Raw genomic sequence first — 27,900 nt, forward strand, 5'->3', positions numbered from 1 at the left:
TATAATTTCATTTGCGCAGTCGCAAAGGAACAAAGTGCATTTGAGTATCCGTTTGCAAAATTAGGTAGATGTTGGTGGAACATTCAGATAAATACCCCATGAATGATGTTCTTCTTTGTTGTTCCAATAGGAATTAAAACTGATTTTATTCGGGCATCGTACCTACTAGATGAGCCCCCCCCCAAAAGCCACATGGGCGTCATGTCGTATAGGTGTTTTCTCCATCCTTATGCATAGTGGTATATCAAGGGAAGCACTTTGGATAATGTCCCGACTACATCACGAGTGGCTTTTTTGAATAAAATTTGAATAACGGACTTAAATTTTGTCTTGACTAATCCCATCTAAACAAGTAAATGAACTTCACCAAAAAACCCGATTGTTTTCATAAGTTTTAGCCCATTGGTTACTAGCTCAGTGAAAACTATGGTTCTTGGACCGGCAAGCGGGTAACATCTCTTCCTTCGCCCAATTTCTCACCAAAATTTGATGTCGGAGAGAGTATGTGGTTTGAGTTATCGTTAACAGCGGTGGTTCATCTTACGAACTGGTGTGTACTGACATCCGTCCGTGGCTACCACGGTCGGTGAAACGAAGTTATTTTATAGTCCAACCCGTGAACGTTAAACAGCGAGGATTCGATGTTGCATGGGTGAGCAGAGCGAAGTACCATTAGAGGTTGTGTTTTGAAATTTATTGGGCCATAGGAAGGTGGGTATCTCAAGTCAGAGTTTTGGATTGGTGTAATATTCAATGACTGCATGACTTAAGTAGTGTAATCTCTTCAGAGAAACACGAGCTCTTTGGCAGCTAGTACTTTAATGAACTTAATGGCTTGTGCATGTAACATGTAACTGCTACCATTCAAAGTACAAGAAAGTGAACTCTGACAAACCAGTCTTCTACTGAAGAGACCCTGACGGAGTGCATTGGACAACGAGAAAGAAGACAACCATCATTCAGTGAATGCGTGCGTGAAGTAAGACATACCTATACATTCTTAGGACCAGGAGTGCTATAGAGTAAAGGTTTGCAGGATCTTCTTGGTAGTAAGAAGAATCTGCTTGATTCAGCAAAAAATGGATTTCGGCTAGTAACGCTGCTTTCGTCCCCAGCTGAAACGATTTCTAGATCAATATAACACTGGCCCTTAAGAATTTTATCTGAAACAACTTCGCGTACCTACTCTAAAAAACAAAATTTACACAGTATGTTAATACTGCAATATATTTCTATTCTTATTGCCCCTTATCTGCAAGCGCACACAATTACTCTGTCCTTTTAATAGATGGAAAAGTCCCACACCGGGAAAACTAAGATTCCAATAATTCTCAGATAAAATACAACGAAAACTGTCATCGGTTAGGCGCTAAGTTCACCAACTCTGTCAGATGTTGCCAATGCGACTTATTTATCTTTGACCTGATACGACTTACGAAGATCATGGAAACTCTGATGACCCACAAAGGACATTTGGAAACCGGGTATTACCGGACCCCTTGTTGGAGCTTTTAATTACAGTTCAGCCCTGACTTCTATATGAGTTTTCCTTAGTACGTAGGAGTCGAGTATCGGGAACTCTATTCTTTGGCGCATTACTCAACCATTGAACGTGTACAATTTTATCACAGCTTGGATTTTGTCACCAAAATCTTCTATGCTTATAAGGCAATGTTAAGAACGAGATGTTGTTGGCATTACTGGAGTAGAGTTCGAATAGTCTATTACACTTTCAACAATCGGAAGGGAACCTGCAAGGATCGCGTCCTTCCAAAGCGAGGTCTTCATAAATGAAGATGCATATCATTCAAGTTTGGTTTCTCATGCAATCACTGACGAATTCCTGCAAAAATTATGCTTCACGGAGAACGAAATCTTGATTCAGGCATCTTTAAAGTGACTCATGAGAGCACATATCCAATTTGTTTATAAACACTTACTTCAACGTGAAGGTGACAAAACCTTGAGCATTATTTGTCAGCGAGAGTTACTTCTGCCCCGTGGTGACATTTCGGAATGAGTTACACTGTTCCGTTGGCCCATTAACCACCACAGTATGTCGTTTCATGAACACAAGTTGATGACAAATGCACGCTTAGAAGTGCGTTGTTGCCAGTGGTCTACAAGGCTCATTATTCCTTGAATCAGAGATGAAACATTTCAATCTTCACACAGGGCGAACGGCCCTAGAAAACTGAGCAGGCAATATGCTTCTAAATGGTGTGAAAACTGATCCCTAGATATCCGCCTGCTGCAAACCACTTTAGCTCGGCGTTTGATGTGGAAACTCCTGAACTTTTCGCGAAAAAGTAAGGCCCAAATGAAACCAAAGAAGCTTTTCTGGTAAGGTCACATAAGCGCGTTTCAATCATTCCGTAGGAAATATGGTTTGGAAAAGGCTCTTTCGTGAGAAATATCAGCCGGCGCGGAAGTTAGCTACTTTTAAACCGTAATATAGCTTCCCCATTGGCAACATGTTACGAAATAGATTCTGACCAAGGGTCGCCTACAAGGTCTCCGAGCCAAATATTTGCTTTTCCCTTGAAAACACTTTCCGAATTATCCACGGTAAACTTTCCGGTCAACAGAAACTTAGAATGCTGTCCTGTACTTCGAAGTACATTGAATTTTATGTGGCTCGCTACCAGGATCTTCAAACAAATAAGTAAAAATACCGCTTTTGTGATGTCTAACCATCGGCCTCTGACGCAGCAGAATAATGCTGCCTACTATGGGTATGGAACACTTGGCATCGGGTGAAGTAAGACACCTCTTTTCTAGATGTCACATACTACTCATAAGGTTACTGAAAACTCTACGACAGCACACGACCGGCTCCGCCCTTCTTCAGACTCATCATATAAGCGCAGTTCCCGCGTTCCCATCAACTTTATGTTCTGCTTGTACCACCTCTTGTTCCACTACGTAGTGTTATCTGAGGTCCTTGCGTAAACCGACAGAAACATTTTTAAGCAGTGTGAGGATATCGGAGTGGAAAACTTCCAGCCATTATTTACACTAGATTGTGTGCTGTTCAGATATTTGGAGACAATGATGCCATTCGTTTGTGCGTTTCGTAGTTAATAACATAAAAGTATATCTTTACAGCCCACACTTCATTTCTTGAGAACTATGGAAGTATGTAAGAACACCTGAGTTTATTTTAGTGTATTTCAAATATGTGATCTAGGACTGTGTGATAATACACCTGTCGATAGCCTGCGTTCCTTTCACAACTTTCAAATCATCAATCACCTGAAATATTTGTCACTGGATGACGTCCCACAATGAATTGCTGCACACAAGCTTCAGGTTATCCAGAACAGGATTATGTAATGTGCTGTTACACAAGATTTCATATCTGTCCTGTATTACGTCATAGGATAAACTGTTTTGATTGAAATTCAGATTGCTCAAGGAGGCCGTTTTCAGGAAACGTCAACGGGGTTAACTTTGCTTCAAATGAAAAAGAAAATACTGACTTTCTCGTGCTACCGTTAACCAGCTGCACGATATGTACTCTATTCTAAGATCATAGAATCCTCTGAGGTAAATTACATCAAAACCAACGAAGCAATGCAATGAGGTTTGTTTGGTACCACTGACGATTAATTTCAGCATACTCATCCGCAGACTAACATTTTCGCTACCTGCCTTTTACTAATTGTTTGAAGAAGCGTAAAGATGACCAACATTGTGGGTTGTTTACCTGCCAGTGTGATGAGCCACGGCTTATTATAGGTTAGTTGGATCAGATGCGCAGAATATCCTCGTTTATTCCAAAGGTACGTTAAAGTACCTGCAACTTACTGAAGTGTACAGATGATGGGCCGATGTGCCAAGAGTCTGTTGAACTCATCTAACGGGTGAAAAGTTCCAAAGCATTACATGGCGATGAATGTGAATGAGAGAAGAAAATCTGAACACAGCGATCAGCTGCCTGTCAGTGAGCAAATTTTCCAGATTAAGCATGCGTTGTAAAGTATGCCACAGCATTCTTACAGTGCGCACAACTCCTATTCCATTACAGTATTTCACAATCTCACAACCCGCGAACACTTCAGGCTGCACCACAACAAACTACTTTCTAATACATCTACACATGGACTGATTCCTATTCTTAGTGAATATGTAATGAACAAACGTCAGTTATGGAGGAAATCGCAGCAGTAACTTATGCACGACTTGATACCGTAGTGGAACTACTAGTTTCGACTTCCAAGTCAACCGAGATTTAAAATACATCACAGACTACTCACTCTAACTTAATGTCCACCACATATAGCAATACGATTTACTTTTATATCTGATCCACACAAGCTGACACCTGTTCGACTGTCCAAATAACTAAGGTGTCACGACAGGGTTTACTATACTCAGTCTACAGTAACACGTGCGTACAGCAGGCGATAGCATGATTTAACACACGAGGTGCAGTCATAATATTTCGATATTGTTTCGTCAGGAAAACATGCAGGTATTATAATTTATATAAGGGTTCAGAGGGGGAATAAGTAACAGCAAAACGGCCTATAACCACCAGCTGTAATGCAAGTTGCTTCTCCACAAAGCCTTGTACTATTCATGTGTATGGATGTGTAGTCACCATATAAGGTAGAGCGTACATGTCTCAAACAGAAATTATGGCAGATAAACCATGGAGCTCCAACCTGAATAATAACTGAACTCAGCGAATTGCCAGACTGAGCCAGACTGGTGCATGCATGCGCACATGATTGAGTTCGTATATGCCAGAGGAGGCAAATGCTTGTATGGAAAGTGTCGCGAAGTGCTACATACACTGAGCAAAAGCAGGGTTGATATAAGTAAGCCAACAGAAGCAAAGGCCGGTCACAAATTTTCCTCATACGGCATACATAAACGAAAAGGCATTGTAGAAACAAAGTGGAGGTATAATCTTTTGTGATCAGCAAGGGTCTGTTTTTCAACACCACGATCGGAGTGAGCTTGATTGCGCACGGTGGAGAAAGGTGTAGATGTCCTGACAGGTGTAGCATTTGGGACGAGAATTTTGGAAGACAAAGTAAATGGCGAATCGAATGTTTTTGGTATGTGGCACATCAACGTTTACACCATCCGAACGGCTAATGCTAACACACTTCGGGGTGTCCATTACAGTCATTGACAAAGAACTTGTCGTGAAGACTGGTAAATTTGCAGGGGTCATCGTGTGGCAGTTGTTATTGTCTGTAAAGATTATCAGTACAGGGGTGTGATTAAATATCCTCGCATATTGAGGATGGAAGGGATGTTTTATGTAGGAGTTGGCCTCAGGTGGCGCGCAGGATGCTTCAACCGGTGCACGAAGGATGCGAATTTTAGTTGACATGAGTCAAGTGATTTTAGCACTATCTCTGCCGCCAAACTGATGGTAGCACCAAATGCGAGTCCCACAGGTGAGCTGCCCAAAACTTACTTTACGTGTTGTGCGATTTCGTAATTACTCCGAGTAAGTTGTACTGAAGAACGACGTCGTGATAGCAGTTTTCAGTTGGTGGTAGAATCATTCGACGCGGCAGTAGTTGAAGTGGTCACTTTCCGCTTGCAGTCTGCAGGAGAACTTGGAAGCAAACCGAGATCAACATCGAGTGATGATGGTTGCATCAATTCCGAACAATAGTACTCAGCATTTCGCAAATGTCTTTGCAACCATTTCAGTAGTGGTGTCAGGGATCGATTTCGCATTAGGACAATGAGTAAGAGGATCAATGTGGTTGCTAATATAAACAAAGCCACAACTGACATGAACATGTCTCAAAGGCCAGTCCGGAAGTGCAAAGTGACCTGGGGATATGATGCAATGCCTCTAAACTTTAATTAGCCGGGAGACAATAATAATCCATTTTTTCGTTTATGAACACGTTTGGCCATAAAATACATCAGTGATTAGCTTTATAGATGCACGAATACCTGAATGAGATATAGAACACAATACCCGAAAATCTAATTAAATATATGGTCTGGGATTTCCTGGTGAATCGCCACAGTCGACAGTTGCATTACCGGTGAGGAGGTAATAGGAAGATTAGAAAATCCGGGTGAAGCGCCAGAGAACAAATAAGTTCGTTCGAACTACACTACACAAAGGCGAAGTTACTTAGATCGAAGGCATAATGGCGCAGACTGTATTATAGGCGGAAGACATGAAGGTCGTAGCAAAGCAAGTGGCGTTAGCAAGAGATCAGCTATCTGTTGTGTAGTGATTGATAAAGCAGGGTTTTCATGTTTTGAGAGCAGAACGGTCTTCGGATTTAGGACTGAAGGCGAAAACAAGTGGATTTTGGCGTGTATATAGACAACAAATGGTCCGCACTTCCGGAGATCCATAAAGTACCGTAGTCCTCAGAAAAAAGATCACAGGATTCTGATTACGTCAGTGCCTTTGCCGAATGAAGCCGACAACGTTAAAGTGAGAGATATTAGTCCGTAGACTCATCTGGCCACAAGCAGGATTTAAGCGGTATACACCAGTGACGGTTGTAGGCAGGGGAAGACGCTCAACAACTGATCGCAAAGAAGCTGAACGAGTGGGGATGAGATTATACCGTTGGTTGATCCTGTCTAAAAATCACCGAAGGACTGTGTGACAGAGTGTGACAATCGCGAAAACTTTCTTGGAATGGGGCTTAGTGCCATCAGAAACAACATTGTGGCCGAGAAAGTCCAACATAGTCACTCCAGAAACCAACTGAAATACAAAATACCGTCGACAAAAACAGAAACGGAGTTCTAAACACGAGGAACGAGATCAATAAAGCGCTGGGATAATCTGTCAGTCTGATATAAACTGGAAGGCATAAGAAAAAATCCATACAGTCCAGAATGTGCAGTTACTTTCGGGACTGTAGGCAGTATGTGGATGTTATCGAAGGCCAGGAGAATTGGGCAGTAGGCACCAAATCGGTTTTAAAGAGGACAAGTCTTCCATGTAGCCCTATAGAATCGTGTACGTGAGGAATCATGTAGCGGTGAGAGTCATTGACGTTAGTGAGGGTTCGGTACCCATCGCAGGACCGTCAGTAGTCTACAGTTTTCTTTGGGACCATACGCAAGGTAATGCCTGACAATTAGATGGAAAGACGATACTGAAGTACATGGTTGAATTTCATCTTCTCGAGCCAAAGTTTCTTTTTTTGTGGGGGCGGGGAGTAAACTTTACGGCTAATCAAAAATAGACGGGTTAGTTAAGAGAAGGATGACCGAGTTTTTGCCTTCAATGGAAATATTTACAAGGGTTAGCGAGGCCGGCGTAAGTTCCATCGAGTTAGGAGAAATAGCTTCACCAGGAACAGGCATGTTGTCCCACAAACAGAGTTTTCTCCACTTTAGGTCAACAATGGAGCTCAGGATCTCAGCCTAAATCACGGTATGAATTCTGAGTAGAATGTTGGTAGTCTGAGGTAGCGTTTCCAAGAATATACAGGTAAATGCTAGTCTCATCACCGGTGCCTGTTTGGAAGCGAAGACATGTAGCGTTCTTGAGAAAGGTGATGCAACTTGGCTCTCGCAATTCCCAAGAATATACAGGTAAATGCTAGTCTCACCACCGGTGCCTGTTAGGAAGCGAAGACGTGTAGCGTTTTTGAGAAAGGTGATGCAACTTGGCTCTCAATTATAGGCATTATCGCAATTACTGGCGGTTAGAAAATACTTTGTATTGTTCAGCTGGAACCGGAAAGCCGATAATGGCAGCTCGCGTCTGATTCGACATGGCAGCGTGTTTTTTCTGGGCTGAGATTGCCATCGGAGTGATGTATGGGTACTGAATGTAGGACCGAACTATTTCAATGAGCAAAACTCGTCGCAGGAAGCGGATCTCAAAAATCCCAGTACATCCCTGTAAGTATGCCTCCTGAACTTTCTTGGATTTATAAACTTCAATCACAAATGGGCTGGTTTTGTCGGAACACCAAACTGCACATCTTTTAGAAGCTATCGTATAGTCAAGTGAAGATTCAGCCAGTAGTATTTACTTCAAAGCAGCTTTAGCGTTTTCGTCCGGTCCGGTCAGGTTCACGAGGTTTATGGTACAAGTTTGGTTTGTTTGATCCGTTTATAAAATCCGTAGTAAGTATAGTAAAGTATCCGAAAAGTTTATTTGTTAACTTAGTGACAGGTGTTGACAGCTCATGTGACGGAATAATAATAAAAACCAAAGGATGTACTGATTATTTTTTGCATTCACAATCTGCGTTTGCGTCAGAAATTCCCTACTTTATGTTTAGGTTTCTTGGTTCAAACTCAGATTTTATCCGGTCGTTTGTTGAGTTCGAGTTCTTCACTGACTTTGAGAAATAGCTTATCTACTCATTCACTTTGCCGCTCTCAGAAACCCGGCGTCCTGGATGCAAAGCGATCAGATAAAAGTCATTTGTATATTTTTCTAAGTATTTTCAGTGTTAAAATTTGCCTTAAAAGGTTTTGTGTGAGGAACAGCGTGGTCAAAAACACAATCCGCACACACGAAAATAGGTAGTACTTTTAGTACAGTAGGTATTCTCAGTTGAAAATTACAAAATATCGCATTACAACTAATCTATAGGCGGCTCAGAGGAAGAAAAACTTCACAAGATGAGTAAAACTTCTCTCTGAAAAAATGGAAGAGCCAGTTAATAGGTGACCACGTGATATGGGTTCTATAGTTGGGGCTGAATGGCGCCCTATTCTATCTAAGCGGAAGCAAAATACTGCTGTTCGGCCCCTGGAGACCAAATGGTGGAGCACACAACAATTGGCTGGAAGTTCACGGGTTGGACACTCCCAACTGGAATTTCGTAAAGTTCTCACTGCTGATAGTTCCCGCTAAGGATCAGACACCTATATAGCGTTTATCGGCTTGTCAGCATTAATTGGCCTCACTGACAGGACAAAATTTTTACTGAAAAGTACTCCAGGTCTCAGAAACCCGAAAAACAACGACCAACGGGTCCCAAGTAATGCTACTGTTGTCTGGCTCAAGTTTAATCTTTCTGAAACGAACCGAAGTTGCTTTTCATTGTTAGGGCATTTCTGATTCGTCTACACTCTCATGCTTGTTCGGCTAATGTGCATTCATAACTCTATCTCGTATTGGGGGACAAGCAATCTAAAAATGATCTGCTTGTTCACTTATCGCAAAGTAAGATCTGTCATTAAATGAATTAAAATGAAGAATTTCGTAACTTTAAGAAATTACGAAAACTTTCTTTTGCTTGCTGTTTCCATGATGCACGGGGAAAGCCGGTTGGTTGAATCTTATTCCGTTTTTAAAAGTTTATGGAGAACGATACCTAATTCACTCGTTGCTTCCTCCACATTTCCACTTTTGGATTAGAGGAAGCTTGCACGAAACTTCATCCAATCGATATTTTGTCCTGTATGTCAGGCCAATCTATTCCGGGAAGCTAAGAAGCATCGTACAGCGGCTCCATCTTAACCGGGAATTGTCAGCAATGCGCATCCCGCAAAATTGTGCCCGTTTCCGAACCCGCGACTTTTCTGCTAATAGTTTGAATACTTAATTGTTCGCTCACCATTAGGTAATCTGCAGCGTTATAATCTGGCACTTGAACAGGAGATAGTACCCCTAGGCCTTCAATCACAGGATTCACCTCGAATGGTCACAACTGTCGACTGCTTCTCGATTGGCGACATCTTAGATTCAAGTTTCATTCATCGGATGAATTCTATTCTTCCTCCGAGCTACTTATAGACTGAGGTAAGTGTGAGATTTGTACACGTCTGTTGGCTAGTTCGTCCTACACATGATGCTAATCTAAGATTCGAGACTTCCTGAAGTATCGCGAGATGTGTAGTGCAGGTGATATCCAATGGGGACGGTGCAACTGTACAAGCTTTTCGGCTTTTCATCATAAACTGGTTTCATTTACGGCACAAAGTGCCAAAATCTGTACATCATACCAATAAAGAGGGCCATATCACCTGCCCATTATGAAAAAAGGCTTTTCTGACAAGTATTAGTGTCGCCTAGACGTGTAATTATTTAACTTACCGGGAAACACGATCATAGAGCAGGGATGTAGCTGGCCTCCTACAGGGTTATTTAAAACTAACGGAAAACGTTGTTGTCAACTCTCCAAGCAAGTGATTTTTCTTGATAGTAGGCTGTTTTGTGCATTAGTACTTTTGTGTCCCAGTTTTTGTTACGCTGACTGTTACTTATTTGTTACTCAATTTTACAACCCCACATTTAAATATCCGCTTAGTTGTGCAGTCATTTCGGGGCACAACTGCTTATACTTGAATCCACGGTTGCTCTCAAATACAAGTTGGTTTCTAAAATGAAATATCAATTCAAGACAAATTAATATCAAAAAGCTAAAACGATGGGAACAGGGTAGGCTAAAATGTGCACACACTTTACAGCCGCTTGTACTCACCTGTTGTCTACACAGCTCTACCGCTTCGAATCGGGTATATCAGTTGAAGGTGATGGTTATATTGAGCGTAACAAAGACATCTTTCGTGTGTGCGACGCCAAACCAGCGAATTAACACTGATTGGTAGAACTTAACCAAATTGGTAAGCCGATCTTCACACGCAACCAAAGTATCCGTACAAAAAGCATAAACAGTAGCAGAACGCACATGAAAGAACTGGATGCGTGCCAGAACAGAAACGGGGAAGTCATGTGAGCTCCGCGACTAACTGAGTAGGCAGCTCGACAACTTAAGAGACTTTTCATCACGTAGCACAATGCATCTAGACATAAATTTGATAATTCGCTGAAGCTCAGGATCAATGTTCAGGTGAGAAGCGTACCCCATTACGAAGTAAGAATCGGTTACCAAGCCTTTGAAACGCTCTCAATTTATTGAATATTTAGGACGACCTGTCTAACATTGATGATCGGAGTGTTCTTCACAAGATGAAAAACTCGATGATGCTCGGACCAATAACACAACGCGGAGGAGTAGTCAGCAGAGGCATGCTGAGGCCAAGTGAAAAGTTATCCCACTATTGATTTTGGAATCAATAACTTCTGGCAACATAATTAATGCTCTTGCTCTATGCGACACTTCTTTTCGATGAGGGTTTTGCATAAATTCCAATCTGGTCAGCTTGGATACAAAAAGGATACTTTTCAACTTAATTGTGAAAGATAAATATGTTGAATTAAGGCTGTGAATTGGAAAATTGCTCTGATTTTGTGATAAAAAAAACCGACAAAGGGAACAAAACTGACCGGAACTCAGGCTTATCCTGACCGTGGAGAACAACGTGCTTGAAATTGTCAAGGTAGACAGAAATGGTCACATATATTACGTTAAAGGGACATTGATAACATCTGATGCTGTGGCAATAATCGTCTGGGGAAATCAATATTCGATATTTAACTAGAGCATTCCGAAGTCAGGTGTTCGATTCAGTGGTAACTTCAGTCAGTAAAGTTGAGCTTAGATCAGAACATCGCTGAGTAAATCAGGCGTCTAGGCGCTCACTTCAGTAATCCCAAAATACTTTTATTCTGGTCATTACCGTGTGGACTTCGTAACTTGTTAGGATAGACCTGGAGATAGAAATATAAGGTGTGGTGTTGTATCGTGGGTGGCCGTCTCTGGGTTACGCCTGCACTGAGCCTGCCAGACTACGCGATAGGGAGAAGACAGAGAACTGGGGACACGGCTGTATTGTCAGGACAAAACATACAGAGCGTCTGCGTAAACATGTAGGATGACTAAACGGCCAAATATGGTCGTTCACTTGTTCGCTCCGCACAGCCGATGGCGGTGTTCCGGTCGTGAACAGTCTCAGGCGAACTACGCTGGTCTTATGTTGCTAAGCCGTGTTTGGTGGGGGCCGCCAACTCACCTACTTTCCGGACGTGTCGAACCGATGGTGACCTTGGCGATGCGTCACTCTCTGCACATGTGCTTTTTTCATGTCTGGGTGCGTCCTGACATGTGGTGAAGAGTTGAACGGGTGCGCAATTACTGAACTGAGACAACTATGAGGATGCCAAGCCCCGTGTGTTGTCTAAGTTGCGGTTACCAAACTAACGGCTCCCCTACAAAATGTATATTTTCTCGCCTATTTTTCATGTTATAAAGTAACTACAAATCGCATGTGAAATTTCAGTGATTCTGTGTTGGCGGCTAAGCGTCATCACTTTACTTACCTTGGTGCAAAACTCCACTGTGTCGACGTCAGCTGGCTCGAGGAATCCTCTGTGACTGCCACACCCACTGTTGGCACCCTTTGTGAAAATGGGCATCGCTGTTGACTCATTCCCGTTGACGACGATGTTCTCCTTTTTCCCCATAGAGCCAGATAACTTAGGCAGGCAACGGCTGAGTATTTCATCTCCACCATTTAACAGGTCGGGTGGGATTTGATCTCGACCAGTCAATTGGTGACGCTTGATGGCGGAAAGACGTTCGCCTACATTCAATGAAGGCTCTAAATTCACTGTCAAGGGCTGTTTTCTGAGTCGGAACCTGGCTTTACAACTATAAGTGTCCACTCGAATTGTTGTTTATGGCGTGTAACCTAACGATTTAGGTGTTCTTCTCGTTTAGCAATTAGCGAACCGTTGTTATCAGTGAATATTTCACCCCACTAGAAGCATTTTTCGGGTCGATAGGTGTATTTTGAAATGCTTTACATGCATTCCCGCCGACTGTCGTCTCCACCTCCTAAGATCTGGGCTTATAAATATTCTGGATCCGCGCAGTCATTCTTTTTCACCAGACGTTTGGCATTTCGTGGAGTTCCATTTTACTCTCCAGAAAAAGAAGTAAGTGTTGGAGCTTTGAGCAATGCTAATGCATTCTTTAAATTCATTGCTGAATTTCAGAAGAGCTTGATGAACAGTCGGTAGTTTTTATTTGGGCAACGTTTCGCTTTTGACACAAAAGCTTCATTAGGCCAAATGTGCAGGTCACCAAATTGGCTCCCCAAATTGGTTCCCCGTCTGCCTTATAACCTAGCCAATTTGGTGACCTGCTCACTTGGCCTGATGAAGCTTTTGTATCAAAAGTGAAACGTTGCCCAAATAAAAACTATCGATTGTTTATCAAGCTCTTCTGAAACGATGACTTCTCAATCGGTTCCAAACCTTTTCCAATTCATTGCTGAATTCTTTGTGGTTGCGTCCTTCTACGAGCGTAGCATATCGCATATTGCGGGGTTTCTGACCACATTTTTCGGGAAGGTTTCAGCAGGTGGTTTTAGTATGCTTGCTCTACATTGGTGTCATTGTTCTTTTTTGGTGGCTATTTGATTTGTGAACATCTTGAGGGGATGCGCAATATACGCTCCAGAAAAGCTCCGCAAAAAGACAGCAACAAAAACGCGTGTGATCTGATTCCTTATAGGTGTTCCTGAACGAGCGACCCACGTCATCTATAGCCAATGATGATATAGTCTATTAGTATTGGGGGTTGAATCGCATGCGGATACGCTATGTGCACAGGTGTCTTGAGTTGCTTGGATGTTATTGATACCCAGAAACGGTCTATGGTTATCACATGACTGCAACGAGTGCTCGCTGATGTTCATGCGTCTCAATTTTACTCCAATACAACAGTCTAATTGAGCTTCAGCAGCTCCAGGTCCACCTGACTGCATATTATTTATAGCCCAGGAACCACAAATAGTGTATGGTTTCAAGGCCCGCCACAATAAAACGCTAAAAGCCATTTTCAAAACAATACTAATCGCTCGAATAGTCATGAAAACCGCCTTAAGAGTACCAGAGTCAGTCTTTTAGATTGTAGGCAAATGCAATAAACAGGCAGCGATTATCAGCAAGTTTACTGGCGCTACCAAGCGGTAGATACTACTGATGAAGCATACGAGTAGCGTCTCCTCGTAAATGCGCTTCGCGTCTCTTGAAAATTGAGACCTATTTGGGAATTTGTGGAGTCGCTTTGTGGCATTTGCTTGAATTTGAGTAACAGTCAATGAGTATCCAGAAAAGTTCAGGGTGAAGTTCAGGAGAAGATGGATATTCAATAGTCAAGATGCATATGGGCGTTTCGCCCCCTGTCCAATAGTCTTTAGCTGTTCTTGTTGTCGTTTCTCTAATAAACAACTTCGCTGCGAAGGCCTTCTTTTTTTACCATCACCAGTAGAAGCGGCCGCCCCGGCTTCTTCATCCCGAGAGGTTTGCAGCCAGAACTGAGAGAGACGGAAGGGGGGTTCAGTGCATCACCCGTTAATTGGGTCTTGAATCCTCTTTCCAAAAGGACAGAACACATCAAGTGAAAGTGAGTCCAGTGTAAATGCAAGAACAGAAGATGAAAATACCTTGAAAGTCACAGCTTCTGCTTCTTGGTTGGCTTTCAAGAAAGCCAAACTAAAGCCTTGTAACTCTACTGCTTGGACTGTAATGTTAGGTGCTTATACCTTTAGTTTTTACGGTTTAGATTGTGACCTGCTGAGCACAGGAAAGTTTCTTCCAGGTTTGGCAGGAAGTACTGTTTTATGATTAAAAGGTATTATTCTTAAACGAACTGAAAGAGCAGAAAGACGAAGTAAAACCAACCTGTAAGATTGACGGAAAAACATTCAGTAAAGCACATTACCGAAAACTGATTGTTGTTTTTTCACTTTGAATCATTACTAAAACCATGCATATTTTTATCCTAAATAGATATTATCCTTGACGATCTCATACAAGCGGAAACCAACTACATTAGACCAGATTCGCTTCCTAAAGTTGGGTTAACACTTTAGAGTTTTTGGTAATTTTATCACAGTGCTGCACTCTGGATTGGACCAACACCCATGAACTGTGGAAATTGCATTCCATTCATCGACAAAATACTTCCCCGTTGTTCGCTAAGTCAAAAGGAGCAAAGCACTTACTCAAACAGTAGCCACATGTGTTGCTCAGAATAGGTTCCTATGAGTCATAAATGGGCGGATTTCCGGAGTGGAGAATACATCAATTTCCACGCATTTTTCTGTTTCGTCCAGATTCTGACAGCCTTGTTGCAAACGTCTGATGAACCTTGGGTATGACATAATGGTTGCTGTGACGCTGGAACTATAAGGTCCCTAGCTGAACACCACAAAAACTACCTTTCCCATATCTATCTACAGAAACTGCTTATATCAAGTCCAAACCATCGGGACTCCTGTACTTACGACCAAGCATCCATTTGAAGAAATGAGACTCAGATTTCTTTCATCGGAGATTAAAATATGAGGATGTAGTAGTGATGGCTCATCACGTCGTGGAAGCTTGTGTTGAGGAAGAAGCGCCGGAACAGAAATATTTACATTTGTGAACACACGGTATTTTGATTTCTCAGTTTGCAACACTGTCATCCGGGTGACATCCTTCAAACAACCCACGGAGGTTTTCATGAAACGTCATGCCAATATTCCACGTGATCTTTCAAGAAAGATTCACTAGAGAATCACATAAAAGAGAAAAATGGATTTGTCACTTCCCTTAGTTAGGTTCGCTCCAGTGGAGGATTCAGCTGGCACAGACTAACTGCAAAATTAATATTAAAGAGTCGCTTTTCAATTGTTATCAAAAAATACTTTTGAAAGACTTTATGTATGGACGTGTGGTGATGTCTTGCTATCGCCTGTCAACTTCTTGTTGGAGGTACTTAGCCAAGTTCCCATCCTAAAACATTGGTAAGCATCATTTGATTCTAGTTGGTGGAAATAAGACAGGATATTGCCGAGTTTCCAACTAAGATAACACTCCTACAAACATCCCGATCAGCTAGTATCAGTCTTTAGAATCCCTTCAGGTAGGTGTGCATAACTGAACCATCGTAACAGGATGCAATCAGACAAAGTAGAATTACAAAAATCGAAACCGTTTCCTATTGATCCCATTGGTGTTAATTCTGGAAGGCAGCAAAAGTGAACATCAGATTGCTTCTCCAGTGACAAAGATAGGACCTGATTCTAATTTGAGATTACTTTGTGTTTGTGGAAAGTGTTTGAGAAAAGTGTTGTTTTGACATTTTAAGCTACCGAAATGGGTGATCATGGAGGTTATCATGCCTCACGTCGTCCGGCGTGTTGTTTTAGTGCTATGGCTACGAGTAACAATTCTCTCCGAAATTTTCGACAGAATTCATCGAAAGTAAACAAAAGAAGGTATTTTGGTCTCTTTCTGTCGGTCACGTACTCAATATGCTTTTTCGTTTTTGACTATCTTTCTTTGATGTGAGTGGAATCTTGTTTAATCTGCAGTCTAATTGTGTTGGATTCGTGGATAAAGGGTATAACAGTGTGGCTATTTTGACACTCCCACTAGTGATCGATCGGATTTCCTTGTGAACTGCGATTTTAAACGAAGGTTAATTCTAATTCGTCTGCTCCTGATCCAAGATGACCAATCAAGAGGCACATTCCAGCCTGTAAAATTTAGTAAGGAAGATTGTCTCCCCTAGACAAAGGCTATCATCAACAGCAGAATACCCGGTGTCCAAAACTCATGCTGTGCTGGCATACAACCTTCATTCGTCTGAAGGTCTCACTGTGAAGAAAAGAATAAAAGTGCATTAGGAAGGAACTTAGTTCTGGCCTAACACAACCAAATAGAAGAGCCTACACCTTCAGACATTCAATTGGAAAATCTCGATGGAAATTGACAATAAGAACGCCTCTCACATCCATTAGGAACCGTATCTTGCAAATTGTCAATGTGCAAGGTGGATGCCGCAGGCCTCACTTTGGAAGGTGACTCGTACAAACATCGCTAAAACTTTTCGTAACCACTTTCGTATCCCCCTACCAGATCCCAGGTTGACAACTGAGCTGCTGACGCCGCTCTGAATACGGCATGGAAAACAGCACACTATTCGCAAACTATGGTTCAGCATGCTCAATAAATGGTCTGTTATCCTACTTGAGGGTTTTTGTATCATTTTGGTATAGATAGACGTATGCGTTCTATATTTTCAAAGAGATTCGACAGACATGCCGCAATAGGGAATTTAAAGTGTACGGAAGAGAAAAAACGAAAATTCCTCTTGAGATTTATCTCCAATAGCCGCACAGCTTCCGAGGTAGCCAGCTTCTGAGGTGATAGATAAACGCACTCAAGTGAAATATTTCTTGTCTGGTTATGGGATTTCGAAACACGTCTGGAGCGCGAGAAATTGCATTTCGAAATGAAATTGATCAGTAAGTCAAATCGTCATACGTTTTTTCACCTGGTAACACAGGAAAAGGGGGAGGCAAACACTTCAACGCCACAGAAAACACAAGAGTGACTAATTTGCGAAGCTAAGTCTTGGGAATTAAAAATAGAAAGGTTTTTGGTATGGGCAGAGAAGAACTTTCTGTGGACACCAAAATCTTTCCTTGTTGAATGGAATTGAGGAATGGCTGTTTATATTCTTAGGTCGGGTATCTGTATTCCATCATGGGGTTTCAAGTAGCTTGTGTGAAGGTTTGATTATACCTTTTACTTGATAAAAACACTAAATGTCAAATAATCTTTTTTTACCGTTAACTAAAGCATGTTTGTAGGCACGGTGGTGTGAAAGTATGGTTGCTGACAGGCACTATACCCCTGATTATGAACAATCGTCATCTAGCTGAACTCAAGCGAAACCACGAAATGAAACGGTCCATCAGGAATATGTTGTTTGACATATCAAGGAATACTGTTTAATATTGAGTCTGCTAAATATCCAGTCATATTGAGATACCCATCCTATACTCTGCCGTTGTTGCTGTAACAGACACGTGGGGTCAAAGGCATGTTGCACAAATTATCAGCCCGCCGAATCCACCTTCCGTAGAAACGATGACCGCCAACCTGAACCTCGATCAAACGCGAACTGTCGACTTCCAACGCTGTCATTCACTGTGGATCAATTCTATCTAGTTAGCTCAGCGTGATGCCTTCCACGGTCAGTTCGGACTGGGTACGCCGGTCCGGATTACTCGTTATGCTACGTGCCGTTAGGTTATCGCCCTTATGGATGTACTGTGGATCGTTCGTAGTACCGGGCTTTCTACAGCCCGTATCTTGATTGTGCACGCACCATAGGATGAACTCTTGTCGGACAGTCAAGTAAGGTTGCGGCCCATTTTACCAGCAATAATTTGACATCAATTGTCTAACGCGATGGTTGGGAAGTAAGCCTGATCGGAAGCGCAAATCAATTCTATCAGCTATTGCATTCTCACGACAGAGAGAGAGAGAGATCGAAGAAAAACTTGGAGGACACAGAACGTGAATTTTCTTTGGTTCTGAAGGTATTTTCTTCCCAAAAGAATATAAGTTTCCCGTCGATAAAACTGCCTCATCAAAGAATGTGGCTCTTCCTTGGGGTCTGCTCGTTGGAATGGGTACCATACAGTCAAATTCTGACTGCATAGCAAGCATAGTTAGTGTTTTCGAATGACCATTGGACAATCCATACGACAGAATATTTGACAACCCATCCATTTGTTGACTCAGTCAGCCTGGGATAAACGCTGTCGAAATTCGCCGAAAAAAATTCCCCTGCACTTTTCTCCAACAAGATTAATAGAAAAGGCTGTTACCACTGGGACTTTTGGTGACAGTAGACACCACTGTTTGCAAGGTTCTGCGAAAGCTGATCGCCCACAGTATGTCGGCGCATATCCTGGAGTCTAATCATAACCTACCATTTACCTTGATTTAATCACTATCATGACGTAAGATTACGGAAAACCAGGAGACACCCGGGTTTGAACCGGGGACCTCTCGATCTGCAGTCGAATGCTCTACCACTGAGCTATGCCTCCACGACAACTTCTTTCGACAGTATAAATTTCAGTTAACACTAAGTACGAAATATCACATGTAAATGTGTGAAATCGATATCATTCATAACCTGATCACATGTACTTATAAGCGTGCACACTTTCGAATAAGCGTCCACTTAATTATTGGCAATTCACTTGCAGTTACTAACTTTCTAGTGCCAGCTGTCTTCTTAAGATGAGTGAGAAAAAATTTCACGCAGGATTTTTCTAATAATAATCGCATTGCGGGTTACAAATCTAGTACCACAAAACTGCACAAAATATTAGAAGACTTTAGGAATGCCCACTTTGTGAATAAAGGACTTGAAAACCCGTAGTGAATGCACATTAAGAATAGGGCTAAAAAATTATGAGCAAAAGAGTCCATTAATTTGCATTTGAGTCACAAGTTTACAACAGTTCAGTATGAAACGAAGTGCTCAGCTGTGCATGTATTACCCTGTTTTTCAAAACACTTTTCAAGGCTACACACGCTCAATCAGGGTTAATGCTGAAGACGACGGACATGCAGTTGATGGGAGCAAATCTTAGAGATGCTTGGGTGACAGACTGTCATCGGGATGCTGAACCCCACTACACCGCCAAATGCGGAATGGACTGTTGATCAAGTAACAGTTAGACAGAGTGGAAAGTTTGGATTTGTTGTTTGGGGAAACGATATGTAGTAAGGAATCAAGCAAGAGTTTAGAAAACCGTTTCAGAAAGCTACTTTTAATATGAGATGAACAGTTGTTCAATAATTATGAAGAAAAGATTTTTAACCACACGATGAATTGTTGGAGGCCTAATAAAAAACCAGCCAACTGGAAATAGTTCCTTAACGCTACAAACCAGGACCAGTGTGGAGTTAAGTTCTTCCCAATCACCAATAATTCTTGTGGACCAAATGACCTAGAATGATAGAAATCAGTTATAATAAAATGAACACCTGACTTACTAAATGCTTCCATATTATTTCCCTGCACAAATAACTCCAACTCTCTCTCTCCCTCACTCGACAAAATGCGCGGGTACAAACGCTGACTCGAGCGAAATTTGCAAGTACAGGTCGTCACTGAGAACTAAAATAGTCAACTTAATTACGAGTTTCTATAGAACCTGGCCATTTTGAAGGCACCTTTTTTCAAAATGTGCGGCTGCTCTTATCTAAGACCTCTCCCCATACGCTCGTCAATCACAAGCCCTCTATTCTCATTGCGCTGTATTGCTTTGTGATTTCAACTTCCTGGGCCATCAGCTGTTATGGTGTGAATCGCAGTCCCCGTTTTAGGACTTCCACATTATCCAGATCTCTTCTATGTCTAACACATGTCCCACCAGCGCTTGGTATTCTTCCGCATTCTTTGGAGGTTCGTTCATCCTTCTTTTATGCCCATGGATTAAGGTGTGCAGTTCCCTGGCCATTTGTCCCATGTAAACCTTAGTGCAATCTCTGCATTTAACTTTATACTTACAGTCCATAGTCCTTTCAAGTTCCTATTTGATTCCCAAACTGACTACTCAGTCTAAATAAGAGGAATTTTTGGACAGAATAGGGGGCATAAAAAGCTCATCATCGTCCTAAGTACAGCATCAGCATTTAACACTGATGTTTTGCTGCCATCCAGCCGTAATTCGCTTGGAAAACTTAGTATGAATAAAAAAGTAAAAGTGAATGAAGAAGGGGTCAGCGATAGTCTACCACAATCATTCTGAGGCACCCAAACCTCCGGACACTCATTCAGGCAATCTGGATATCTAATGACGACATGATCGGACATCGACTAGAGGCCGCATCTTGCAGCATCTCCAACCAGGCACAGTGGAAACCACGCAGTCCCCATTCTGGAAGGTCAGCTGCATTAAAAGCAAATACACTCCGTCACCTCTTTTAAACCCCTCTGTCGGGTCAAAGATTGTCCACCAACGATCTGACTGCGGCAAGGAAATCTGAACTCATCTTGGTAGACGATGGATCGGCATGAGCAATATGTGACCCAATCACTATAGCTTTTGGCACTGGATACATCCTTCGACTTAAGTCCCCGTTGCTCAACCGAACACTCATTTTATTATTGCTTGGTTGCGGATTCATTGACACCAACCCGCACGAACTGCTTCTTGAACAACTGTTGTCAGAGACCTGAAGCAATTCTAGTTCCGCTGCTGGGAGATGTCACTTCTCACAGCCATACAACAGAAAGTATCGTACAAGTCCCCTGCTGCCATAGGTGTCTCGCGAAACGAACCTTAGAGATTTTAACATTGACTTTATCTGTTTTGCTACCATCGAGCAGGCACAATTTCCGGGGCACTCCTTGCCAGGCAAGTGCGTTAATGATCTCCACGCTAAGTTTGAATTGGCATCTTGAAATTTGACGGGACGGGCTATGTAAACATTCCTCAGAGATTCAAGCAGTACCATTGTTCAGCACTTGAGCGAAATTAGTAATGCTATGCCATAGGCAAAACTCCCGGTACCGTGGAAAGGTGTAGAAACTAATTTCCAACACAAATTCACATCCAACGACGAGGCAGTTAGAAGGGAAGGGGATTTGCCCAACTTTGGATCTGATAACCTCAAGTTTAATAAGTTATTCGTCTGCCCATTCGTCCTCCGGCTTTGAAGGTCGAGGAGAAAAGTAACCCTGGATGATCGTATGGTCCACACATGTCTCAAACGAGCACCAATCACTCATCGATTGGTGCCATCAGCAGCTGACGGAGATCGGATGATTTTAGTCTCCGGCTAGCACGCTTTCTGAATACAAATTGTCGTCAGACGAATTTGGTTGGTTATGGAGCAGTGCATAAAAACAACCTGTGGTCAGCACACAGCTGAAGCAGTTGTTCGCCATTGTCCGTAAATGTCAAGTCGAATCCATGCCAAGCACTAATCAAGTTTTCACTTGTGCATTCAGAACTTCGGTTACCACGTCGATATCTTAGGGACTAGCCTGCCATAGCAAGGCATTCATGGTGTCATAAAATCCGTACTTGGTGGTGTCAGAGATAGAGTCAGTTAGGGCATAAGCAGACACGGCAAACAGACATCGGTCAACTTCTCGCTTGGGTTATTCCATTACATACGTTGCCGTATGAGTCTCACAGAGGCGGCAATCAATGGGCATCCTGTCAAGCAAGTTTCCTTTCACCCGGTGAATTGGGACGATATTAACCCTTGCACATCCTAGCTCAATAGCCTATGGAGTGCCGGAGGTGTACAGTCGGAAGTGAGTGGAGAGTAATGGAGCTACTGTTCATCGGATGTTCTTAGACCTTGATTTCTGGTTTCTGATCAGCACTAATCAATGTCAAGTAAGTCAAGTATGCGAGCAAAGCAGCTTGGTATTCTGCTTGTTTCCGAGTTCGAACATTAAAATCAGCCAGACAGACTGGGCCCAGAGGTTTGGGGAATTATTTCCAGGTGGCTGACGCGCAGATATGGCCAAAATCGATGCAAGATGAACGGGGTTGAAACTCCTAATTTATTTATCTACAAGGAGGGTTATTATTGATGTGAGATAGGGAAGGAAAGAACGTGAAAGAAAACAACAGAGACGCCAGCAGTAGCCCATTTTCACTCAGCCAATCTGTTCTTTTCAATAAGTAAGGCGAACCGGCTGATGGCCCCACGCGACGGTCAAGGTGGCATGAGATTATTTGTAAATGTGTAGTTATTGGTTTTACGTTGGCTGAACTACGGCCATAGGTCCAAAAACTGGATAAAAGAACAATTGAGCTCCTCGATCAATGCTTTTGGCTCAGAATACCGATTGCAAAGAAGCCGCGTTAGGTGGGAAATGTCAGTTCATCCCTTTTCCAAGAAATTATAAAATATATTCCAACCCCCACCCTTGAGTATCAGGATTCTATGTGGCTCTAATCATTGACCAGGCTGGTACCAGAAACTCTGGTTGCCGCACCGAAAGTGTAACCCATCGGGTCACGGAGGCCCACAATCCGTCAAACCCAGGTTGTAAATACTCAGATTTTTATAAATTTAGCTATTGCGAAGTTTCTGGAGAAACTTACCTTTTTTAGGCCGCGGGGCCCAAATGACAAAACGGGCTGAATCAAGTGTGTTCGAGAGTCAAAAAACCGAAAAAATAAACAGCAACCGATTGCTAGTTCCCCACAGGATGCCTAATATTTAATCAGCTGAAAACGACCGGACTTCTGCCCAGTGGCCACGCTGAACAAAATTAAGTCGGGAAGCACACCGGTAATCAGCAAATCGGTCAGCCGACGCACTAACTTCTAGCTAGCAACCTTAAACACTTCATCAAAGTATCTCTCGACCAACGTCTATAGGCAAACCGGAGAGCACTCAACAATCACGACAGGTCTCTTGTTATCACTTTTCCTGGGTCCGATCTCACAATGGTTAAAATGTCCGGTAAACTGTTGCTTGGGTGACGCATTAATCCTATTTCGGAACACCAGAGTAATTGAGATCTCTTTCTAAAGTTCGAGCATGCTGTGAACAGCACCCAGGATGATGAGGATGTATTTTTATATTTTTAACTCAGGCAGAGGTTGTTTTTACGCAGCGAAACCTTACATATTTTTAACTCAGGCAGAGGATGCTGTTACGCAGCAGAAACCTTACAGAAAACTTCCAGATTACATTTGGATTTCCTCTGAACTTTAGCCATCAGATTCCTATTTTTTACAAGCTCACAAAACCATTTTTTCATTCGCTGTTTGGAGCTGAACAACCGGAGATGAGGTAGTCTCCAGTTTCATGTTATAATTTTTGGGGTGTAGCCAACATTTCCTTCCCCCCGAAAATCTGTGCGTCATCTCAGGAACCGTTGATTGACTGGAATATTTTGCTCACCTCCAGGTTTAATTGATATAGGCAAAGCGGCCCAAAGTTTCAGTGCATATCTCTCCATTAGGGATCAAGCGCGGATCGTAAGGATCAGTCTCAGCTGAAACGAATTAGTGTTGGAGACATGTGATCTTTACTGATCGATTACATCATGACAACGAATAGCATTTAGTAAGATGCTGACAGCTGGTACTTCTGGAATTTGGATAGCACAACACAGGATTCCTCAGATGTCTTAAAGAATGGAGTTATCCTAACCCACATGGATCCAAGAGCTATTAGTTTGAACATTAAAACAACCTGTGTGTTTGTGCACATTACGCGCGACAATGCAACACAAAATGATGAGACCATACCATGAACCTTGGGTCTCAGACACTAACTGCCTTAATTACATACTACTTGTTATATTCAAGTAGTTACGTATATGCGAAAAAGATCTATTTCCCGTCTGCGACAGCCTCGTAACAAGGGCCAAGCTATTCTAAGTTCAGCTGAGGGAGTAATAACTTCAGAAGCGTAAAACAAGGGGGAATAAGGCATCATACCACTGTCCAGGCACGAAGAATTTCCTTTCGGTTATTGTTTTTGTTAGCTATTCCTAGTCACGATTCACCTGCTGATTCTGAAAACTTATGAAAATTAAATTACTTTGGTCTGTGTGAACCACAGTTCTTGATGTCTTTGTAATAGTATACTCACCCTCACTCACTCTACGATCTTCATGCACAGTTTCAGTATTTTCGCTTAGTCTTCCTCTGATTTACTTTTAACAGGACTTCAGGTAATCTTCGTGAATAAAATAAAACTGTCCACATTCCACTACGGAAGATCTGCATTGTCAATAAAAAACAAGAAATTAAAACACCATCCGTAGACAATGTAATACGGGGGATCTAATATTGGATTCTGAAAATAACGAACATCAGGGAAAAAGTATCTATGACTGGGCAATGAATAAGCAGAGAAAAACGTCATGAGAGCACACACAACCAAGGGTGTGTACAAATGAAAAAGTGTAGATCAGGTAAGATTTTAAAACATTAAACCAAGCCAAGTGGCATTCTTGCGTCAGATGTGAAAAGTGTTTGCCGGAAAAGGTAGGTGGTGTGGTGGAGGCTACCAAACAATCAGACTGCTAGAGTGGCCTATCAATAATCATTAGCAAGTAAGCTTTTGTCATGAGGGAAGCGAGAGGGTTGTTGTGCTAAAACGTGAATGGACAGGAAATGAATAGATGATTGTAGATTATCTTGAGGGATACAGAGGGAGATACCGCCAAAAAGTGTACCCTTTTCATAGTTGCTTTAAGTAGTGAAGGTATGAGAGTAGGGTGATTAGAAACTCTCTACACACACTGGTTGTTAGGCTATCCTACAGTGGTATTATTCGTAAAGCGGTGCTAATGCGAAACAGTGTTACCTGTAATTGAAGGGGTACTAATACCACCATCAGCTCGCATGTTTGCATAGTTCGCCATCCATTTTGTTTCAAAAATTCGTTTCATCCACAATCACGAGGTTCTTAAAAACTACACGTTCACCACCTATACTGAATAATCCCGCGATGCAACTTCGATCTTTCAGACCCGGTAAACTAAACTTGCTGAGTCAACAGTTCAGGCTAACTGAACGCATGCATTCCCAGACAAGAGTGATGCGTTTACCCGTATCACAACGCTACCGCAGGATGAAAAAATTAATCACGATTTGTGAGGTAGTGATGAAGACACTGCTCAGACCTTTGAATTTTCCATACGCAAGTCAATTCTATCCACCCAATTTATAGTCTCAGTATCCATCGGATTGTCAGAACTACTGGACTAAACGAAGGCTGAAAAAGTTTGCCAACATTGGCAGCAACTGTTATGGTTTCTCATTAGTGTTAGATTGTTTTTGTTTTAATAATTCTGTTATGTTCTACTAATGAAGATTGCACAATTTCGACGACCTTATGAACTTCAAACTGACTGCATTTTGTTGACCACTCCGGGATAAGGAATCATGTCGAAGAGAAATCGATACAACATATGAATCAGACAGTAAGAAGTTCGTGTAGGGAACGAAAGGACCATAATAAGAGGTTAAACCTGTATTATTGTAATCCTCGAACGTCTGCGTCTGGGACTATTCCAGAACTATCAGCCACAATTTTATACCACTTGAAAAGCTTGTTCCGCTGGCAGAAGGGACTTCATCGCAAATGTTTTGCACAACTGCTAAATAGAGATGACTGGTTGATTGGGATAGGGTCTATCGATGAGGCTGCTAAAACAACTGGGATAAGAGTATCAAAGATCGTTTATGAAAGTAGGAAGATTTTCGAGGAAATTCTGGTGTGTTGACAGTTGCAGGGGTGCCTCAAGCAATTGGGTAGATACGCAAGAATCAGCTAACGTTACGCATCGATTGGTGTGCTGAAAAGAGACTTAACCGGAAGAAATCCAGCGAACCTATGGTTGTCCTTCTACGAAGGGTCAAGCCAAGTAGAATGGAACTCAACTGATAACCCCTTTAGAGGCACACAAGTCGAATAAACCTGAGCTAATCATGCCCTGGAAAATACCAGAAATAAGGCTTACCACGAAAGGTCCCGCATAAACATCGATCCATTAATAGATCTTCGAGCCGTTTTTACTACCTGAGCAGTGTTTGGCTCTTACGTTGTGTCTTGTTTCTTGCATATGTGAAAATTCACAATTATTGTACACTGAACAAGTAAATAACTGAAGGTTTTTCTCAGACAGAGTCGCAGATCAGCAGAAATATCCTACGTGAAGGCCGAGGTCAACAACTAAACATTCTTCTTTCTTTCATTCTTTATCTTTCATTCTCCGTGAGTCGCAATAAACCTACACTAGCGTGACAACTATCGATCCGTTGCGCGCAAATGGAATCTTCAAGCAGGGGTTATTTACTTCGATAGCACCACAACTAACCGTTTGTAAGATGCGAACGACTGGCTAAAATAGCCTAGCGTCAGTCAAGTAGCTTGCAGCACTTCATTCCGGTGTTCAGATGCGGCAGGTGACAAATGCATGGGTGTAAAACGCCTGTCCTCCGGTGTGGTCAGCGGAAGAACTGGCGCGTGACGATATATGCATGCTTACAACGTACATGTCGTTTTTGGCGGAAATGCGTCTAAACGATAAATCCATAAGACTTTATTGCATAAACATGGGTAGTTTTTCCGCATAGTGGTTCAAGTTTTTGGTTCGTAGTCATCGGATATCTAATTTGGTGGACACAGCTGCAAATCTCGTGGAAGTCTCTTCCATAAGACATTGTGGTCACCAAGCGTTCATCTATTTTCCACACTTCGTGATTGGGAGGTTCCATTCAAAAGGGCTTTGATCAGTAAATCTCACTTGTACACACCACATACCGGTGGTTCACATATCATGCTTACATAAACGGTAGTTTCCACAGTTAGACTTAAGCTAGCGGAATTGCACCGTCCCAAAATATTCGACCAGATTCAGAGCCAAATTCATCAAATTATCTGGAAGCCGAATTCTTCAGAAGAACGTGAGACAGAAAAAGCTTCGGAAGAGGCTATCGTTTGCATGCTGAGTCAACTGGCGAATTCTAAAAAACCTATATAGTAGGGTTACGCATTCAAGGACAACCGACCGCAGCCACTTCGGTGCCCATCTTCCAGTGCAAAAGAAGATGCAGTCCCTGTGGTTTGTCTGCATGCAGTTCTAACCCATAGTGTGTAGTAAGAACAGCTTGCGTTGAAACTGGGTTCAAGTGAAACCTGAAGTTGACGGAAACTCCGTTACTGCGCCTACCTGATGACCCCCAAGAAGGGCGAAACCGGTCATGGATTGTCGGAAGGTTTTCAGCAGCCTGGTAGGTGGCTGCATTTATGGTGCTTGTCTCGTTTCTTCGTGGTCTTGCAGTCACCTGCAGGACCCCGGCTACTCACTCACTTATTTTGATACATTCCACAGGCTTATTGAAGGTGGTCGAGCCAACCTCTTGCCAGAATCCTGATGTGGTTGCTGAGTTTGTGTCCTGCCAGGCCTTCGCAGTCTACGTAGGCTGTAACATTGCTCTCCACTCAGTTTGCTCATGTCGCATAACTCCTCACGTGTCCTTGGAAAGTAAACCCAATAGACTCGACACCTAAGGTCAGGCCTACTAGGAACGCTTTGAGACTACTTATTTTCTTGTTAGTAGATCAGCTCTACAGACAATACGTACAAAGCTACGTACCGCTTCGTTCACATTAGGCATCTTTTTGTTCTCTCTTATTCAGAGGTGAAAATCTATTTCCAACATGATAAAACAGTTTCACAGGAGAAAGTAAGAGAGACACAGACACACAAGTGAAAT

The 27,900-nt window shown here is 42.3% G+C and overlaps 2 protein-coding genes across 2 annotated transcripts in view; one reads left to right on the top strand and one right to left on the bottom strand.

Annotated features, from left to right (window-relative positions):
* Positions 1-27,900, top strand: part of T265_07776 (hypothetical protein) — a gene marked incomplete at both ends in the record, with an annotated part of 99,299 nt that overhangs the window by 31,808 nt on the left and 39,591 nt on the right. The window contains one exon of the mRNA XM_009173388.1: positions 27,824-27,870. Within this exon, the coding sequence (XP_009171652.1) occupies positions 27,824-27,870 (47 nt within the window). The remainder of the gene's footprint in view (positions 1-27,823; positions 27,871-27,900) is intronic.
* T265_07778 (hypothetical protein) lies at positions 13,981-19,978 on the bottom strand (the record flags this gene model as incomplete). The annotated part of the gene is made up of 3 exons (XM_009173390.1): positions 13,981-14,142; positions 19,611-19,635; positions 19,923-19,978. 3 exons carry the CDS (start codon positions 19,976-19,978, stop codon positions 13,981-13,983), a joined length of 243 nt encoding a protein of 80 aa, XP_009171654.1.

The sequence above is a fragment of the Opisthorchis viverrini genome (genome assembly GCF_000715545.1).
Source record: "Opisthorchis viverrini unplaced genomic scaffold opera_v5_188, whole genome shotgun sequence".
Classification (NCBI taxonomy): domain Eukaryota; kingdom Metazoa; phylum Platyhelminthes; class Trematoda; order Opisthorchiida; family Opisthorchiidae; genus Opisthorchis; species Opisthorchis viverrini.